Source organism: Boleophthalmus pectinirostris, unplaced genomic scaffold (genome assembly GCF_026225935.1).
Source record: "Boleophthalmus pectinirostris isolate CB_2022bp ecotype Guang Dong unplaced genomic scaffold, ASM2622593v1 HiC_scaffold_8, whole genome shotgun sequence".
In the NCBI taxonomy this organism is placed as follows: Eukaryota; Metazoa; Chordata; class Actinopteri; order Gobiiformes; family Gobiidae; genus Boleophthalmus; species Boleophthalmus pectinirostris.
In genome coordinates, this window is record NW_026571515.1 from 12,661,421 (window position 1) to 12,682,789 (window position 21,369).

General features: G+C 38.4%; 1 protein-coding gene across 2 annotated transcripts in view; it reads left to right on the forward strand.

Moving 5' to 3' along the window:
- Positions 1-21,369, forward strand: part of tp73 (tumor protein p73) — a 63,621-nt gene that overhangs the window by 39,263 nt on the left and 2,989 nt on the right. For both annotated transcript variants that reach the window (XM_020933022.2, XM_055165710.1), the window contains exons 3-10: positions 10,043-10,229; positions 11,683-11,798; positions 12,690-12,799; positions 13,404-13,546; positions 14,228-14,316; positions 16,135-16,262; positions 16,450-16,574; positions 18,099-18,225. In XM_020933022.2, coding sequence (XP_020788681.2) covers positions 10,043-10,229; positions 11,683-11,798; positions 12,690-12,799; positions 13,404-13,546; positions 14,228-14,316; positions 16,135-16,262; positions 16,450-16,574; positions 18,099-18,225 — 1,025 coding nt within the window. The remainder of the gene's footprint in view (positions 1-10,042; positions 10,230-11,682; positions 11,799-12,689; positions 12,800-13,403; positions 13,547-14,227; positions 14,317-16,134; positions 16,263-16,449; positions 16,575-18,098; positions 18,226-21,369) is intronic.

Sequence of the window (21,369 nt, forward strand, 5' to 3'; positions counted from 1 at the left end):
AAAACGAATCATTATCTGTTTTTTCATTTCTTTTTTGGAGAAAAATAATAATAATAGTAATGGTTTTATATTGAAAAACGAATGAACGAATGATACATGGATTATCCACTCCCACTTCAGAAGTAAACCGTCTTTTGTTCTCAGATTCCTTTTACTATACTCAATATAATACAATGTTTTTTTAGCTGCTTTTTCATCTCGGTGACAGAGTAAACAGTGCGTGGCCGGCAGTGCTTTGTTGGGCCTGTGCTTCATCTTTATCACTCAGATACAACAATAGATAGTAGTTTATCCTGACCGCAGTTGTGTACGTTGTAGCTTGTGGTACAGATGTGTGTATAGACATGTGCTGAGCGTGCCGAGACAGCATCTTCGGCGTCTCAGAAATAAATTGTTTATTACTTTACGCATGGAGAAAATTCCGATTTGGCCCTATCTCGCAATGACTTGTTCCAAAAGCACGAATCCTACAGCTGAGGGGTAAAGAGCTATTTTCAATGGGCTGTAAAGTTCTGACGTTCGTGATAAATGTGTTAAAGGTTGTATAGAGGATTTTCCAAGGAACGAGAAATCCAGCGACCGTTTGTCCTTTTTCAAATGTTGCGCATGCGTGAAACCACCCCCCCTCCCCCACAGCTTCCTACGTAGAAACGCCTCCTCCCTCCTCCTTACGCCAGAAACATGTTTGTTTCTAGAAAACAAGTACTCATCGCTGCACATGACTTGTAAACAACTAACTACAGTGTTGGTTAGGCAAGGCGAAGAAGTGAGGAGCAGGGGGAGGGGGTGCGCGGAGATTCCGTGAGCAGAAAAGAAGTGAGGAGCAGGGAGAAGAGCGAAACGGGGAGCAGGGAGAGGAGCAGGAAGGGGTGCAGAGAGGGGTGTGCAAAGATTCAGTGCGAATGAAGCTACTACTACAACACGCAGCGGCAAGCGGACTCTTTCTTTGCATTGAAAATTACGTTTTCAGATATCGCATTCATGTCCTGAAAAACGTTTGTCTAGCTCTTGGAAATAAAGTACATTTTCATAATAAGCAGAAGTTTCCTGTCCAGGAGTAATTTGGCGACCAGTGCGTCAGTCTTTAGACACTGCGTCTGCTTCAGTCGCGCCATCGCTGGAATGAATCTCCAAGAATCACCTTAGTTTGGCTTCGATGCTTTTCCCTTTGTCTTCTTCTTTCAGCAACCTCAAAAACGGACTTTCTTTTGGGGGTAACTGCTCGTAGATTCTTGTCTGCCGTTGCAACAAACTTTGTGCTAACTGCGAGGAAGATATAGGTCAAAAAAGCCGCTAAGAACTGTTGCGTTGGTGGAGTAAACAGCATCTGTGCGTCTTGCGTCTGTGGACTGCGTGACAGGCGTACGTAAACCACGTAACGGCAGCGCGCAGGCAAGTCACGTTACACTAGAAACGTAGGGAGTTTGATTGACAGCCTGTCACCTAACAGATAACGAGGCAGTGTCGTTATCTATTGGCAAATGTTTAGCCCCACCACGTCCATAGTTGATGAATTTTTATTATCTTTTTTTTGGTCATCATAATTACAAGGCTACTGCACCTCTATAATGCTATCATTGACAATTTGAAACAAAAAAAAAATCCTCCATACAACCTTTAAATGTGTTATGTAACTTTCGTTTGGGGGTTTGTCACCTTTTTATTTCTATAATGCTTCAAATGTTCCACAGTATGGCATTAAACAGCTCCACTTTACATTTATTCAATTACAGGTGGTTTAAAAGCTCAAAAATACCTAGAAAAACTTGCATTCTGGCTGTGAGCGAGGTAATCTCTCCATAGATCTGATCAGTAACTTGGCCTGGTTTGGTCTCCATGATGACAGAAAGTTATAATGCCATACTGTGAAACATTTCAGAAAAAGCAAAACCGTCTCTGAGACAAGCATTTGAAGGACCCTGGACCAGAAAAGTTACACAATGCATCTTTAAGTTTCATAAAAAAATTGTCCCAAAACAAAATCACTATTTGTAGTAAAGCCTGAAATAAATGTAAAAATGTAAATGTACTTTTGTTGGATAAATGGGCATGTTTGTTTGAAAAAAGAAATGTTAATGTTTGTTGAAGAGAATGATAAGAAAGCTGTACCAAAATATGACTTAAAGGTGCATTATGTAACTTTTTTGGTGCAGGGGTCCATCAAATAATTTTCCCAGAGGAGATGTTATTGCTTTGTTGGGAACGTTTCACGGTCAGCGGTGGCGTTAGCTATTTGGGGGCCCTAGGTGAACTTGAGTTTGGGCCCTCACTATAATGCACCGTTTTTAATTTTTAAAATTTTTGTATATATATATTTATTGTCTGTTTTTCCCCATTGTTCGTTTGTTTGAATTTTGGTGGATTAGAAACTTGCCTTATTAGTTAGGAAGCCTACTAGATAACCAGAACTGAAAGTAGTTTTATTGTTTTGCTAGTACAATTACATTTTTGTTTACATCCAGTACATATGATTATTATTATTATTTTTCTTATGATTATTGTTTAAAAGTAAACCACTCTCATTTAATGTCATATTGCAAGAAAATCAAATTGCTCTAAGGCCTGAGTGTTTATTTAATGATTTTATTATTGTTGCTATGTATTTGTGCAGCACTTTGGAAACTGTTTATTTATACAACACATTCTACAAACAAAGTGGATTGGACTGGATTGAATAAATGTAAAGTTGATCTTTTTAACGTCATACTGTGGAACATTCAGGCAGATCAGTGACATATCCATAGAAACAAGCAGTGTTGGGAAGGTTACTTTTAAAATGTATTCCACTACAGATTACAGATTACATACCCCATAATGTAGTTTGTAATGTAATCCATTAAATTACTTAAAGTGAGTAACGTAATCTTAATACTTTGGATTACTTGATATTGTCATGCTTTTTAAAATGTAATGTAGCAACCACATCCTGAAAATTCTTGTTTGTTCAGTCTTTACTTGACCATATTAAAAAAATTATTGATAGAGAAATGAAATGAAATAAATAAAATTTTGCCCTGGTTTAGTCCTGGTTTAGTCCTGGATTTAGACCTGGTTTAGTCCGGTTTAGTGCTGCTTTAGTCCCGGTTTAGTTCTGGTTTTAGTTCTGGTTTTAGTCGTGGTTTAGCCCAAAATGTGAAAACAAGAAAATACCGCCGTGTATTTATTTCAACAAAGTATGTAATCCAATTACCACTCATGGAAACAGTAACTGTAACTGAATACAGTTACTCATAATTTGTACTCTGATTACGTAATGCCAGTACATGTAATCTGTTACATCCCAACACTGGAAACAAGCAGTGACGGACCCCCAACCAAAAAGTTACATAGTGCACCTTTAACATGAACAGTTCAAACTGGATCTTTGTCTTTCTAATTTTACAAATTTTTATTCTGATTTACATTGAATCAACACAAGAATGTGAAAAAGCAGGCACACGAATGAGCGTTTTGTGCACTTTTTAAAAAATTGTAGTACAACATTTTATTTAGATTACGCAAAAAGAAAGGTTCAAAAGATTCGGATCCTTTGAAAGAGTCAAAAGTCCCATCACTGCTTTGGCTTTAAACTAGAACACCGTGATGGTTCTGTTGCAACGCATCTCCAGAAGTCCCCTTGCCTGTACCTATGGCGTGTGTTGCATCTTAGTGAAATCATTTAATCATGGTATGGCCGAGCTGTTGGGGCTTGTCAGGCTAAGCTAGGTGGGAAAAGCTAATGTTGTGCAGGTATTTTCATAGACCTGAAGGGTGTGTGTGTTTGACAGAGAGGATAAGGGGCTTAGCAATGGTGTCACAACAGTCAGCCAAAACAACGCCTGTGCTTTCCCAGACACAGGCTTTGGCTACTCATACACCAGGGTTTAGCCAAGTCAGGATTTTGTAAGTCCAAGTCACTCTCGAGTTTATGTTTGAATGCAAGTTATTTTGAGAAGACATATTATGCTTGAGTCTGCTATATATAGTTACAATCTATGACACTGTTTTCTAAAGACTGGGTCGCAACACTCAGGTGAGTCGCAAGAGATTTTTTTGGGGTCGCCTTGTCACAATCTGTATGTAGGTCTGTAATATACAGTTCTGACACATGAGAGAGCACTGAACGAGTGTCCTGCAGCTAAATTTCAGAAATGCTTGCTTGGTTGTCCAGAAAGAAGGGTGATAAATCAGCAAAGGTCAGTGCGCTTCAGGGTATTTATGGATCCTTTTATTGCTGGTTCAGTTACTGTTTTCAAAACTTGAGTAAAACTAATTTTTCAGAGAGACAATTCAACAATAAAATATCCTCATTAATGTTCAATAATGGTCAAATTCACCTTTATTTTGTGAGTTACGATTAATGTCTATTGACTTGGGCTGCAAAGGTGTGTGACTTTTAAATATGGGTCCAGAAAAAAGGTTTGGGAAACACTGATCTATGACACCCATTATGTTGTAATTTGGACATTTAAAATCTCAATATTGATCTAAAACATCTTAATAAAAGAAACAAATTCGCTGACTTACACTTTAGAAAGCTGTGGTGCCCACTGGGAACTGATGTTGTTGTAAACATCATCAAAACAAAGAGCTGTGAAGTTGTCAGCACCTCTGATGGATGTAGTAGATCACGATGGCAGAGTAGCAGAGTAGCGTTTGGAGGTTTTTTGTACAAAAATGGCTATTCCGACGCTGCCGAATCCTACACATATCGCATAGAAAGAAATAGGCTCTATTCACATTACGTCACAAACCAGGAGGACATTTGGAAACTTGCGATGACAACTTCTGGTGTAGTTACCGACACTGGTCTCGCCGATCGACTGTGATAAACCCACTGAAGTAAATGTGATCAGCGGTAAAATGAAGACTGCATACATATGTGCTGTTTAGAATCATCTGGAATTTGGCGCCCTTTTTTCTTCTAATCACATGTACCTAGTGCGCTCGGAGTTGTCCATGAGTATGGAAATCATAAAAACTGAGGTTGGAAGGCTGGTTGGAATTGTTAATTAGCTAAACACTACAATGACATGCAAGTGAAGAAAACTGGGCCATTTTCTCATTTTTCCTAGATTTTGTTAGACTTACTACCGCGAACAGAGCCCACTGGAAGTTGTAGTCGCATAAAAATGGCGGTTGATTGGAGCAATGATGTCTGGAATACAGGAGTGTAAAGAAGACAATTTTAAGAGGTAAATGTAAAGGGAAACAACTATAATACGGTTAAAAGCTCTGAAAATCTTTGTACAATAGGTCCACTTTAATGTTTAAGTTGAGTCCGAGTCAAGCTCTCAGGACTAGGGGTGTGCAAAAATTTCGATAAATCAATATATTGTATTGTTTAATGTGATGATACAGTATTCAGTATCATGGGCTGCTGTATTGATATACCTCCAAGAGTATTTTGGTATATTTTTTCTAAATTATTTTGTTAAAGCGCTACAATATTGTTGCTTGTTTAGAAAAATAAAACTTGTTTATGTGACACATTTAACATTTTCACTGTTTTTATCTTCTCTTTGCACAAAAAGTGGTTTAACAAAGACTTTTAGTATCACAGCCATGATTTCGCCTTTATTTTTTACTGAACTGTACTGAATCATTTGAAATATATTGTATCGAATCAAAAGTGCACTATATCAAGACACGTATCATATCGTGGCCTCTGTATCAAGGTATGTATCGTATTGGCAACTTCTTAATGATACCCAGCCCTACTCAGGACCCCAAGTGCCATATCCAAGTCCACATCTCTTTGTCTCTGTCTGAAATTAGTTAGGTCAGTAAAGTTAGTTAGTTATTAGTTAAGTTAAGTAAAAAAATAAAAATCAGAGTTGAGTGGTTATCATCTAAACTAAGTCAAGTTGTTCAAATTTGAGTCACCATTGTTTGAATTTGGATAATTCATCAGTAAAAGTCAAATTCCAAGTTTGGATTAGGTCCTGTATGGTCCAAAAGTGTTTCTACTGCCTAAAGTGAACTGCACTGACCCGTTTGAGTGGAACCTGGGGGGTAGTAACTTCCAAACCGGTCTGACATTGGCTTCCTGATCGCTTTGAGTTAAAGGTGCACTCTGTAACTTTGCCGGAGGAGAGTCTGTCACCTGCTTGTTTTGACGAAGATGTTATTGCTGTGCCTGGAATGTTCCACAGTATGACATTAAAGATCACCAAAGAAACAAGCAGGTTACGCCTCAAGGCCAAGTTATAAAAGAACAAAATAAAAGTTACAGAAGGAAAAAAAAAAACCTTACCGGTACTTACAGGTAAAAGCCAGATCTGTGAAGCGACGACCCCACTGACAGTAAGAATTCATGTGTTTCAAGACTTTCTCAGCAAATAAATACACCTGCAACTGATTAAACACAAGATGATTACATTTAATGCCACAGTGAGGAACATTCCAGGCAAAGCAATAACAATAACCCCCACCAAAAAGTTGCAACGTGCACATTTTACATGCCAAAAATCTGAAATAAAGATAAAATTATAGTTTTCCTGTGATAAACCTCTGCATTTCCAGTTTCCTTTTTTATCGATGCACAACAATTTTTGAAAATATTACATTTCCAGTGCATAATTGTATGATTGTAATTACTGTATTTTCACAGGACACAGGGAACAAAGTTAAGGGTTAAATAATTGTATTACTTTTTGACTTTTTGTTATTCTTGATTAACTGATCCTTAAGTTTTGTTGGTTCATTTGGGGAGAAAAAACAAAAAAACAAAAACTTAACCCATGCCACCCACAAAAAAAACAAAGTAACAAAAGAAAGACCATGGTGAGCGCTTTTTAAAGTTGTAGAATTCACGGGTACTTTCTAAATATTCAAAAGTAGACAATAATAGACAATAGAGAATAAAAATAAACTGGAGAAAAAGTGTCCAAACATAATAATAATGAATGTAACATGAGCCAAAGTGAGATAAATGCAGAAAAGGCTGACTATTAACCATAAGCAGTTTTGTGTTTACTCTGGCTTTAGCGATGTCTCACATCACCACAAACTTGGAATTACTGACTCTTTTTGTGAAATCTTGAGACCCGCCTAATGAATTAAAAGTATAATTCAGTTTGAGTTTGAACAAAATAAGAACCAGCTACATTTTTTCCCAGCATAAATTGCAATTGGTGATATAATTTTGAATCAGTACAACATTTTATCATACTCCTCATTAGTGTTGCGATACTACTTAAATACTAGTATTACTAAAATTTCAGACTTGATTTTGATACTAAGGAAATGACTCAGTACTCAATACGGATTATGATACCAGAATGAAAATAATAATAATACATAACACTTGTATAGCGCTTTTAAAGATACTCAAAGATGCTTTACAAAGGCAAACAAAAGAAATAAGAAAGGTAGTGAAAGGTGGCATTAAAGAGATGAAAATAGAGCCTAATAGAATCAAATTTTCAACACAACGCAAATGTACTTTCTTTATGTTGCCATGAGGTTCAGATAAAGCTCAAAATTACACTAAAGCGGTTCAGGAAAGCTCAAAGTATCTCCTGTTAATGTGATTTTTTTGCAGTATCGATACTAGTTTCGAAATCAGTTTTAGTAGCGTTTGGGATCTGATTCACAAAACTTTGGACAAGCCTACTTCCCATTTAAAATATCTCACAAAGTACATGAATAATTCCGATTTTGAGTCCAGATCTCATTATACAAGTCCGCACAGGGCGCCTACTGTTCCTGAAAATCCCACTTTGATTATACTGCTCTGAAGATTTTTGGAGAATTCGTAATTGTGTCAGGACAAGTTGAGACGGCTCTTCTCTTGTCCTACTGTCTTTGAATGCGTCTCAGCACCTATTCTCGTTCATACAGAGCACACACCTGGAGAAGTGCACATGTGTAAAAGCTATTTCAAAAGGACAATATTGAAATATGATAACTGAGAGAGTGTATGCTTCACCAGTTGAATTATTGCAATGGCTATTTTCTCCTTATTTTCTTATTATGAATGGTACAAGATCTCGTGCCACAAAATCTCGCAAGATAAAACTGCCACAAGATTGTGTGCACATGCTGAAAATTATCTTGTGAGACTGTTTTCCCCATGTTTTATGTTTGGATTGGATAAAAAAATTTAATTAAGCACTGGTGAGTTACATTTTTTGAGAAGCTGTAGTCCCCAAAGCTCTGCTACAATGACAGCAAAAATATTAAATAAAGTAAATTCAAAATGGTGTCAAAATCTCGTCTTGTTTCTTTCGCGTATGTCCAGTCTCGTCTCTCGTGTCGTACTGTGGAAACTGTGTCTGGTCCCACCACAATTTCTTATGTTGTTTTTGGTTAATATGTCTTTGGCCGGAATAGGGCATTACTGGCTGAGTTGGCCCGCTAACCAGAGAGTGGCTGGTTCAAGTCCAACAATGTCATACTTTGTCCCTCAGGATGTGCAAATATCAAAATGTTGATATATCATATAATTTAATGTAATGATAGAGTATCAGTATTGTGGGATGCTGTATGGATATATGGCCAAGAGTTGTTGTTTTTTTGTATATGTGTGTGTATTTTACTAAATTATTTTGTTACAAAGCTACAGTTTTGTTGCTTGTTTAGAGGAAGGAATCATTTATGCGACATATTTAACATTTTCACTGTTTTGAGGATTAAAATGGGTGTTTTTCATATTAACTTTGCACAAGAAGTGGTGTAACAAAGAGTTTTAGGCCCCATCCACACCAGTATGTATTCAAGTCATTTTTGTGGTGGATGCAGTGTTCGTCCACACTAATCCGATGGAAAACGGCTCCAGAGACAGAACGATCTGGTGCCACCACTGCCCATGAATTAATCTGAGTACGGATCTGAATCGGCACTGTGTGGACACCTGAAAACGTTGATATGCTGATGTAGGAGCTCTAGTTGTGTCCTTATTGGACCACGTCACTGTGACTTTCGCCTTCCTGATTCACTGGGTTTGTGACATCGGACATGTTGCGCTATTGCAGAAAACTGTTTAAACAAACCATAGCCAAAACTACATGCACAGATTCCCAGTCCACACTCTGAGCCACCATGCTCATCTTGAAATCCAGTGTTACATTCAGTTACAACTGAACCTCATTATCGGACCACGAAAAGACTGTTTTCACGCTTGTCATCTTCCTCAGTTCGTAATCGGCTGCTGCAACTTCAGACACGGTGCTTCACTTCCTTGTTTTTATTGCCCACGAAACGTTTTGACGTTGTGACAACATGATGCCAGCCCAGTCATGTGACTAGTGTTTCAGGCAGTTTCATGTTACTGTGTGGATAGGGAAGGTTTTGATCGCAGACACAGAAACGACGTGTCTAGAAGCAAATCGTTTTCAATACGGTAATACAGTGATTCATTTTGTAAATGTAACCTTGGTATCACAGCCATGATTTAGCCTTTATGTTTACTGAACTGCATCGAATCGATTTGAAATATATCATATAAAATCAAAAGTGCACTGTATCGACATATATATCGTGTTGTGACCTATGTATTGAGGTATGTATCGTATCGGCAACTTCTTAACGATATACAGCCTTAGTCCCCAATGTGTTCATCATGGTCTTGTAAATACAGTATGTCATCAATATTCCCTGGGAGTGTTGTGCTATCTGTGGACATGCTCTGTCTGAGGCTTTGTTAGACGTTAATCTGAGGTTTATTTAACACAGTCTGACCAGAGAAAAACATACTTAGCTGGAATTACAGGTGAGATGATTTGAGCTGTTAAACAAGTCCCTGCCGAATAACATCACGACAGTTTTTCAGTTAGTCACTTTCACCTCTTTGTTGCAAATCAAACGCCTAAACAGGACCATGAATGCTCGCACTGATCACAGGCTTCTGAAAATGTGTATTAATCAATTTTGCATTTTCTCTAATCTCTCTCATCTCAAAACCTCTTTGGCAGTGTTAATGTGTGCATAAATATTCCACTATACACATATATTTAGAACACATTTCAGCACAATCGTAACGTCTTAACATATCCTCCTATTACTTGTAGTTACTTTTTTTGTTTGAAAGTTAATTTTCATTTTCATGTTCTCCCTCCAGTATTCCCCTCTGCTGAAGAAGCTCTACTGTCAGATCGCTAAGACCTGTCCCATCCAGATAAAACTGTCTTCGGCCCCGCCCCCCGGCAGCATCATCAGAGCCATGCCCGTGTACAAGAAGGCGGAGCACGTCACCGAGGTGGTCAAACGCTGCCCCAACCATGAGCTGGGCCGGGATTTCAACGACGGTATGAGCAAAAAAAAAAAAAAATAAAAATGCTTCTTATGGTCTCATCACCATCTTCAAACCTTGCATTTCCTGTCCCCTCAAGTCAAATGTCTTTTATTGCTTGTACTGTCTCTAAAAAAATAAATAAAAATACTATTACTACTGCTACTACTACTACTACTAACATTACTAATACTACTAATACTATGATTACTATGACCAGTACTACCACTGTAACTTTAATATTAAACTTTTGGCTTCAGAAAGGGTACACTCATGACATTGGCCAGTTCACTTAAAAGACCTTTTAGTTTTGATTTTTGTCTAAATATTTGAGCTAAATTTGCCTTGCCCAAGAACAGATGTATTATATGAGCAGCTTTTGAGGTCAAAACAAGTCTGCTGTGTTCTGTCTGCATCTAAATATAAAGTGTTTTATTGTTTGATAAACAGGATGTGCATGGTTTGCATGTCTATATAGCATTTATTCAATTACATGTGGATTTAATGCTTTAAAAATACCTTGAAAAACATGTTCTCTGGTGGTCTCTCCACTGATCTGACCTGTAACTTTGGCTTGGAGGCATCACCGACTTATATACTATATGAGTACTGTTCAGGTTATTGCCATATTGTGGAACATTCCAAGCAAAGTAATATCATCTCCATGGATACAAGCAGATGAGTGAGATTACTTTTTTAACTGTATATATTTACTTATTTGTGTGTGTGTCATAGACTGTATAAAAAAAAAAATGGACAGCGCTAACCTACAAGCTGCTGCGTACCAGAAAGGAAGTGTTCATGGGGGCGCTTCCGGCTCCATCAACTCTGATTTACATTAAATTGTTGCGCATCTCTCACTGCTGCTGTGAGCCTTCCCATTTTGGTCTTAAAATAGGGTGACCAGACGCCCCTATTTACCCGGGACAGTCCCAGTTTGAGCCCTGTGTCCCCTGTCCCAGCAGATTTAAACAAAACCACTGATTTGTCCCAGTTTCATTTAAGAAATGTCCCTAGTGTCTCTAGTTTGAACCAGTTTGATCCCTGCCAATTGTCACTTGTTTAGGTAAAATACAGAAAAGCTGCTTAAAAATGATCAAACTATAAAGAAAATGTGACTATACTGACTCACATGTTAGTCATGAAGAAGTCATTAATGGAACGAACACATAACAATTTTCCTTAATTATGCACCAACCACCCCAAATTGGGTGTGTCCCAGTTTTTGATTTTGAAAATCTGGTTAGCCTATCTTAAAATGTTTGCATTAATCCACTCTACATGATCCTGATGTTTTTATTTGGCTACTGTCTGAGTGTTCGTAAATAAATTCCTAATATGGAACTCGCCTAAGTCACACTCCCTTTGTCCACTTCTTTATACAGGTTCTGGTTTGTGTGTATATTTATTTATTGTTTGCATACATCTTGCACTTGCACATGTATCAAATGCACTTTTTCTCCCCTCAGGTCAGACAGCTCCAGCCTCTCACCTGATCCGTGTGGAGGGGAACAACCTGAGTCAGTACGTGGATGACCCAGTGACCGGCCGCCAGAGCGTCTGCGTGCCCTACGAGGCTCCACAGGTCAGAAACACAACAAATCTGCCAACAAAATACAGAAAGAAAAAAAAAACAAATTCTTTGGTCAAATATCTGTTGAAAAAAGGTTGGTTAATTAATCCTTGCAGTGTAACATTTCTAGTGGAGGGGCTGTCACCTGTAATGAATAAATTCTAGATGGATATGTTTACTGTCATACCATGGACCATTCCTGGCAAAGCATTAACACCTTTGAAGGAACCTTATGTAGCCTGAACTTTTCCTGTTTTAAAATGGTATTGCAATCACATCTAAACCTGTGTTGCCAGAGCCTTAACCTGCAGATAGAGATCAAATACAAGTGTTTCTCATTCTCAGTTTATGGACAAGCTCATGTGAAAGCTCAGAACCTCCAGAATTCCTTCACTGAGCTGCAGAGGCTGCACTAGCACTGAAACATGGTTGGCTGCAGGTGCTGGGTTTTAGAGAGTGACAATTCAGATCAGAGAGAAACATTTTAGGTTTAAACCAACTAGATTTCAGATGAGCTGGTTTGAACATGCCCACCTCTTATAAAAGTTCTAAAAAGCTTATATACTGTCCCTTTAAATTCAGTCAGAGTTATGTACTGAATGACAGCCCATGGCACAGTTTGAAAATGAAACATGACAGAGGAAATGGCGCTCTCTACTGGTGAAACAAAGGTGGAACCCCAGAATTATGCATATTCCAGAAGCATTCAAGTGAGTTCATCTGTTGGGCGAAAAATAGGCATCAAAGTGACAAAATGTGACTTAAAAATAATAATAAAAAATTAAATGATGTCCAACACAACATCCATAAATCATGCACTCACTTTTAGACCCATAAGATTAAGGTAAACTGTCTACATACAAAGAGTATACTGACATGTTGTGATGCCCCCATGTGTTTCAGGTGGGGACAGAGTTCACCACGATTCTGTACAACTTCATGTGCAACAGCAGCTGTGTGGGCGGCATGAACCGGAGACCCATCCTCATCATCATCACTTTGGAGAGCAGAGAGTAAGACCGCTGAAGACCACTGTCATGATGCACTATGTCCATTCATGTTCTGTGATCAGCAGTAACAGACTTACTTACTAAATTACTTTTTTGGCCCATACGCTATAACAGACTGAACAACGTAGCTTGATTTGGGGGTGAAGAGCAAGATCACTAAATGATCAAATCTGGGAATTTAACTCAATACTGAGGCTGGCAAGATTCCATGAACATAAAAAGACATATTTCGGAACATTTTCCATGGAGATAGATATGCTTTATGCCATTGTGTAGAAGATTATAGTCAAAAGAACAACATTTAACAGTATAATAAGAGCCAGACTTGTGTTTGTTTATGCAAACCCACTCACAATAAGGATTTTCAATGCAATGCAATAAAAAACACCCATAAAGAAAAAACATGGCTAAAACGTTACATACTATGGCTTTAATTACAGTTTAAGTACATGTTTAAAAATCTAGTCAGAAAGTGTGCAAGTATTTGTAATTATTTAGGTTCCACCCTTCCTTATACACCTCTTATATGCCTGTTTGTCCTGTGTGTGTGTTTGTGTGTGCTCGTGTGCGTGTTTGTGCATGTTTATGTGTGTTGGTGTGTATGCAGTGGTCAGGTGCTGGGCAGGAGGTCTTTTGAGGGGCGGATCTGTGCGTGTCCTGGGCGTGACCGTAAAGCCGACGAGGACCACTACAGGGAGCAGCAGGCCCTCACTGAGAGCGCCAACAAGAACGGCAGCGCCAACAAACGCAGTACGCCAACAAATATCTATATCCTAAACATGCACTGACATTTCACTAGTGTAGTAACTTATGTCTACAATTTGACATCATATTTTTTGTAACTACACTAACTGTCAAAAGTTTGTACATGTTTTTTTGTTTTTTTTTTTTTTTTTTATACGTTTACTACTTTAAACATTTTATATACATACCCAAGGCATAATAAAGCATATGAAGCAAGATATTTGGAATTATGTAGCAAAGAAAAAAGTAAAATAACATTAAATTTTTTTTATTAATTATGTTATTTTTTATTTTAATACATTTTTTATGCATTTTTAGTTATTTATTTTTTAACATTCCATATCTGTTCATTTATAGTTCTGATGCCTTCAGTGAAAATCTATAATGTAAATAATCACAGAAGTAAAGAAGAAAATAAAAAAGTGTGTCTAAAATTTTGACTGGTAGTGCAGAGCAATTACAATATTTGGGCATGAATATCTGCAAATACCGAAGATGCCTGGAGAGAGGTTCCTTAAAAAGATGAACAAATGTGTTTCAGAATGCCCAAAATGATTCGTTTTATATCTCTGCAATAGAATAATGTAAAGTACAGCATGGACTGATAAACTAACCTCTGTATTTGTGGATGACTGAGCCACACTGTATAGAAAATAAAAATATCATGTTATATTCTCATGTTCACAGATTTTAAACAGAGCCCGTCGAGTATTCCCAGTCCAAACATTAATATGAGGAAGAGGCGGCACGGTGAAGAGGAGATTTACTATATTCCAGTAAGACTATTTCTACTACTACTCATGTGTACTTTGTTTTCGTTGCACATGTTAGCTCGACATTTAAGTTATCTACTCTGGAAAGCAGCTGTTAATCATTTTTGCCATCTTGTTTTTGCTTGGGTCTGTTCTCTCTCTTGTCCGATCATACTATGTAGGGCCTGTTTACACGAGAACACTTGGGGGGTAAAAACAACAATATATTTTATGGGAAGTGCCTTTCGTTGAGATGGTGACGGTATTTTTGGGGCTTAAAAATGCAAAAATTTGAAACCACCCTCCAGAGTGGAAAAGTTGAATACCGTACCGCCGTAGCGTTTCTGTCTACACTGCCCAAGGCGCAAAACTCTGGTCAGATCTGCTCACATCACCTACACGTTTACGTCACATACATCGCCACCGAGGTGCCTGGCATGCATACCCAACTGAATTCCACACACTTTTGCGTCATCTAAATGCGGAATAAAAAGTGAAGACGCGACGCCACTTTTACGTCTTCTGTTCAGACCATCATCATATAAACGTAGCCTAAGTCTGGATCTGTTTGGAGAGTCGTTATCAGGAGATGGTTGTTGACGTTAAACACCTAAATAATTGACATCAGGCCCAAGTGAGCAGATGCTTGTTTAGAAGTTTACTGATCAGGATGTTCCACTTCACATGCTAAGATTCACATAAGGCAGTCATAAGAGACGACACGCATATATACCTTTATGCTGATAAGAGTAAATGGGCATGCCTATACGAATATAGGAGACAGCAGACATATTTTAGGAATGTAACAGTGAAGAGAGACATGGGGGTCCTCGTCAGACTCTGGCATTGCTGGAGAGTGCACCGTTCAGTTACGTCTGTTTAAGTTAAACACAAATATACAGTAGGTCCACTCAGAGCTGCCTGCGACTTTTAGCATACATAGAGAACAACAATCCAACTACAAGACTGACCTTATAAAACCATGCTTTCAAGAGTGTTAGCTTCAGACCCCATAAACAGGGTGGTGGGCCTACAAGATGCTTTGAGATGTGGTTGCCTGACTAGCCAGTCGCTTCTACCTTCTGTTCGAATCCAAAAGGGTCTACAACTGGACAATAGAGCATGAAAAGACTTTAACCTTGAGATGATCCAACCACAGCTGCTAATTTGTAGCACAAGTCTCTCAAATGCAGAAGACACCTCCTCTCCAAAATTCTTGTAACATAAAAACTTCTTTTGCCTAAGATAAGTCATAGTTTTGGTAGGCAGGCTGGTGCCACCTTGTGTCACTGCTCAATTTCATTTATCTCCAGTGACTAGGTCAGGAATCAGAATACACTAGACGGTTTGCAAGAACCCTAGAAGTGCGAGTCCAGGCATGAGCCAGTCAGCTAAGAGCCATACATTCTGTGTTGGCAACAATTCCCGAGATAGAGGATTTAAAGCTGAAACAAAGAGAATGTTTGGTGTATTTTATCAAGGGGAAAGACGTTATTGTCCTTCTTGGGAAAAGCTTAAGATACCAGTTAGCCCCGCTAGCGGTGCATTACATACGTCACAACCAAATAGCAGCTACTGGTTAAATTTTTAAAAAGTACCCGCCTACCGTCGAGCGACCGAATCGTAATGCTGCGAGGTCAGATGGTTTCCATGAAGTGAAACTGGCTGATGACTCAGGCTAATAGTTTGGTGCTTTGAGTATTAATTCTGAGAAAATCTGTGTTCTTTTTCAATCCTTTATGTTGTTTTTTCTCCCTTTTTATGTGTAAACTGGCATGTTCGTTTTTGACTCCACTCCTACTTCAATTCTTTAACCATACCTTGCATTTCCGTGGTGTCCAGGTGCGCGGGCGTGAGAACTTTGAGCTCCTGAATAAGATCAAGGAAAGTCTGGAGCTGATGGAGCTGGTACCTCAGCCTTTGGTGGAGTCCTACAGACAGCAGACGCAGCAGCAGCTCATCCAGAGACCGTGAGTACAACCAACTGTAGATTTGCACAAACTGACTGAACAATTAATGGCCTACAGCCCTAGTAGTTTCTTGCATCTTACATGTTGTTTACTGTAAATGCTTAGCCTAATCATGGCACACATCAGGATTTGTGCATTTTTCTTTGTTTTCTCTCATCTTAAATCATGTGTTGTTTCTTTGCTACAGGAACAACATAGCGTCCCCTTCGTCTTACTCTCCTATGTCCAACATGAACAAGCTCCATGGAGGCATGAACAAAGCCCCTTCGGTCTCTCAGATGGTGGGACAGTCCCAACAGAACGCGCACATGGGTGAGTGACACAGATATTATTTTTCTAACTATACTTGTATGCTAATAATAATAACTAATAATGCATCTGTTCTGAACTTCAGACTAGAACTGACTCAATAAACAGACTGAAGAGTGAGAAAAACAAAACCATTTCATTTTATCATATAATTTACTAGGTTTAGAATTGATTTAAATTCATAGACTGTGTATATAATCAAACATAGCTAGCCATCGCTTTCCATATAGGAAGTGAGCAAGGGAGCATTTTCAGCTCCACTGACATGAATTCACTTTCTATTGAAAAACCGTTGCCCCTCTTTCTATAACTGCTCCTGTCAGACTCCTCATTTTGGTCTTAAAATGTTAAAATTATTCGCTTTACCAGTGGCGAACCATGCCCTTAGAACCTCGGCCTTCAGTCTTTCATATTTACAATACGACTATCGGTAAAATATCAGAAAAACCATACACAGTCTTTCAGTCTTTCAGCGCTGAATATTATCCACAACCACTATTGTCCACTGTCATTGTCCACAAAAACATGAACACGACAGATAAGAGTGAAATGAACCTCTGGTCTCCACACACTTCCCCACCACACAGTTATCTGATTGGTACAACCCACAAGCGCAAACGCTGAGTCAGAATGCACAACAACTCAATACAAGTTGTTGTTTTTTTTGGTTTTTTTTTTTTATGTTACGTCATTAGCTGAAGTCCTAATGTCTATGCATACATTATAACGTGCACTATTACTATTACTACACAGTCTCGATGAGCTTCATTTGGCTTATGCACTCTCTTTAAATCTTTATTATCTTGTTAGTTGATTGACATTGACTTACTCTGAACACTATAAATGCATTTTAAATCAATATGAATCTTGATATAAAAACAAACAGAGCAATGTATGATCTAAATATGACAAAAATAATGTAATATGTAATAATATTTGTGTTCATATTCTGTAATGATTGGATTGGGTTTTATTCCATCTGCTGTTAAATGTTTTTTATTTATTTTTTTTAATAAGTGTTAACATTTTTTTGCACACCCCCAATGTGATTTTTGGTTTGTAGTTAAAAATCCTCCTTGCCACAAACTTTCTAAAAACTTGCCTAATTCTTCATCAACTGTCCATAGTTGTCTTATATTTTATCTTATGTTTGACTTTCAACACGCACAAGTTTTTTTTGTTTTTCATTGTCATCACAAGACAAGCTTTGTGACTGACTAGTAAAATCAATATTTAACTGATACTGATATATTTGACTACTTCAGCTGTATACTCAGATTGTCAAAAATGAAAGTGAAAGTTATAAAACATGTCAGTCCGTTGTTTTCTGCAAATATAGCATTTTCAAAACAATAAAAGCTAACATGGTGATCTAAATATGTTACCTAATAGCAGTTATTACCCCATACAAGTAAAAGAAAGGAAAACATAGCTAATGCAAAGGAAAGAATGTAACTGTAACTGAATGTACTGATGACTTAGATGAGTATTTTCGGCTGACAGCTTTTTGTTTGTCCATTCCCTCAGGTGCGGGTATGCTCAACAGCCACCACATGCAAACCAATGGAGACATGAATGGAGGACATGGCAGTCAGAGCATAGTGTCCCACTGCAGCCCGCCCCCCAACTATAACCCTGACCCCAGCCTCGTCAGGTACCTCACCCTGCAATGACACAACCCCTACGAACAAAAGCACTCCCTTAAAGCCTAGCCCCTCCACAACGAATATCCAAGGACAAGTACATCCATGTTTTTACACACTCTAAACTCTAACTACCAATGAGACTTCCCCAAAGACTCAGAGGCATCTGTTTATGCCAGGCTAGGACACCCCTTTCACAATAAAAGTCCAAGTACAGTACATCCATGTTTATACACACTTAATCTCAGGACACTACCCTGACCTCTAATGACCAAGACACTCCCTTGATCCCTGTTGGCCTACTAGGGTGTACTAAGACAAACTTTCCTTAAAGGGACAATCCGTAATTTTGGACATAGGATCTTATTTCATAGTGAGCCACAGTGTTGGAGACGTGTGGAAACATTTTAGCCTGCCACTGAAAACAGTCTTACTCACTCCACAAAGCACCTGAAGTAAATCTATTATTATGCCAGACTGTCGAGGTTGGTTTTACTTTTAGAAGTAAAACCAACCTTGCATTTTAAGGATTTATGTCTGAGCAGCAGCAGCGAGTTGTAATTCCTGATAGAAAGCTTGGCAGTGGTGGACTGATATCACCTAGCACCTACCTTACCGACAAAGTAAAATTCTGCTGCTGCTTAGAAACATGCGACGATTCATGCGTTGCAAGGTTAGTTTTATTTCAAACATTATTGTATCAACACAGACATTCACATCAACAGTCTGGCGTAATAATAGATTTGTTTTGAGTGTTTTGTGGAGTGGGTAAGACTGTTTTTAGTGGCAGGATAACTTTGGCCATTGACATGCACTAGCCTAGCACCAGTGACCTCTGCAAATACAAGGACTGGAGGGAATATTTTTAAAAAGTGTCTCTACAAGTCTCCAACACTCCTTGACAGACCCAGCACACTCCCCTGACCACTAATTACACTCCATTCGCCAAAAAAATCCCTGGACACAGCATGTATATACACTTTATAAAGAAAGTTTGATTGACTGAGTGACACTTAAAAATCAAGGCCACCCCCCTCACCTCTTAACACTAGTTTTACCATTTTTTAAAAGTATTACAATCACAACTGAACCCGTGTCTTAACCTGCAGATCGAGGACACATACAAGTTTGTCTTATTCTCAGTATAAGGACAGGTCATGCCTCATGTGAAAGCTCAGAACCTCCAGAATTCACTCCCTGATCTGCAAAGGCTGCACTAATACTGATTCATGATTGGCTACAGGTTCTGGGGTTTAGGTTGTGTCCATTTGAGCATTTAATGAGCAACCTGTATGAGACTGAGAGACTGCTTTCTGGTTGGATAATCATCTTGAGAACCAAAACACCAAAGTATCATGAATAAATGGGCGGATTAGGTCCAGTGTTTTTGTAACTAACAAATCAGCATTGCAGCAGTCATCAGTAAAACCTATATTTGATTTGAACATGTAGGCTGTACCTCATATCTGGGGACAACGTATTAAGTCATGTTTATGGAATTTAAAATCTAAATCTTACATACAGTTCCTTTAAGACCAAGTAGACTCCCTTGACTAAAAAAGTTGTCAGATTCAGACTTACAGACACTCCCTTGAACTATAATGACTAGGGATGGTACAAGATCTCGTGCCACAAGATCTCATGAGACAAAATTGCGATTATGCAATTATCTTGTGAGAAATGTTTGCATTTGGATTGGACAAAAAAAGTCTCATGAGTTGGTGAGTTACATCTCTTTAGCAATTTCAAAAGGCAGTACTAGAATGGAAACAAAAGTATGAAATTAAATAAATGTAAAATTGTGAGGCCAAAATTTGAAACTGAATCGTGAAATTTATATATTAGGAATCTCGTCTTGTCTCATTCTTGTGGACCCAGTCATATCTTGTCTTGTCTTGTGTAAATTATCTCGTCCCATAACTAAAAATTATCACTGATACTACTCTCATACTCCAATCACCACCAAAGTCTAAAACACTAAACCCTGGACACTTATTTTACCCCTAATGACTGAAGACACTGCCATTACCCCTGTGGACTGATATCCCTCCCTTAAACCTGAAGGTCCAAGATGATCCATTTAGGTCGTAGAGCACTTCCTTCACCCCTAAAGCCAAAGGTTTAAAGACCAAAAACTCCACACTTCACTTCATCCGCCTATCTCATCACTCTCTCACTTCATCCATTAAAGGTACACTGTGCAACTTTTCTGGAAGGTCCGCAACCAGTTTGTCTCCATGGAGACGTTAATGCGTTGGTTTAAATATCTACAGTATGGCATTAACTGATGTGTCTGCATTTATTCAACTGCTACGAAGTATGATCTTAAACAACGTTAATTCTCACTGTGAGTGGAGTCGCCGCTCCACAAATCTAACCAGTACTTTGGCTTGCAAGTCTCCATGGAGATTCTTAAGTTCATGGCTATACTGTGGAACATTCTAGACAAGTGGAGACAAGCAGGCAGTGTTGGGAGTAACATGCTATAAAAGTAACAAATTATTGTAATGCGTTGTTTTTTGTTGTAACGCAGTAATTTAAGGCATTACAGGGGAAAAAAATTAAATATTTCACTCGGTACAAATGTCAGTAACGCGTGTTTTTTTAACCTGGATTTCTTTATACAAATTTGCTAAAATCACCGCAATATCAGCAGCAGTGAGATGCCATTGATGCAGTTCCGAGTTTTCAGGACAGGCTCAGAGGTGCACCCGTATAGACCTAGTTTAGTCCTGGTTCAGTCCTTCTGGTTCAGTCCTCGGTTAAGTCCTGGTTCACGGCGTAAAATTTCGGCATCTTCACTCGCTGATTATTATTTGACAGTTATTTTGGTGAGAGTAACTTAAAGTGCTGCAATAGTCATGTAATGTCTTACATTTTAAATACAGTAATGCTGTAATGTAACAAATTACTTTGAAATGACAGTAACAAGTCATAAATAAGACATTATAGTTTTAAAGTAACTTGCCCAACAGTGCAAACAGGTGACAGACCCTCCACTGGACAAGTTATACAGTGCACCTTCAATATAGACAGGACCATTTATCTATCTGTAATAAGAAACGCCATTCTTCACTCTTTGTGCCAAAAGACACGTTCTTCACCCCCATATCACTCTCTCACCCCTAAAGACCAGAGCATGCACTTCGATCACT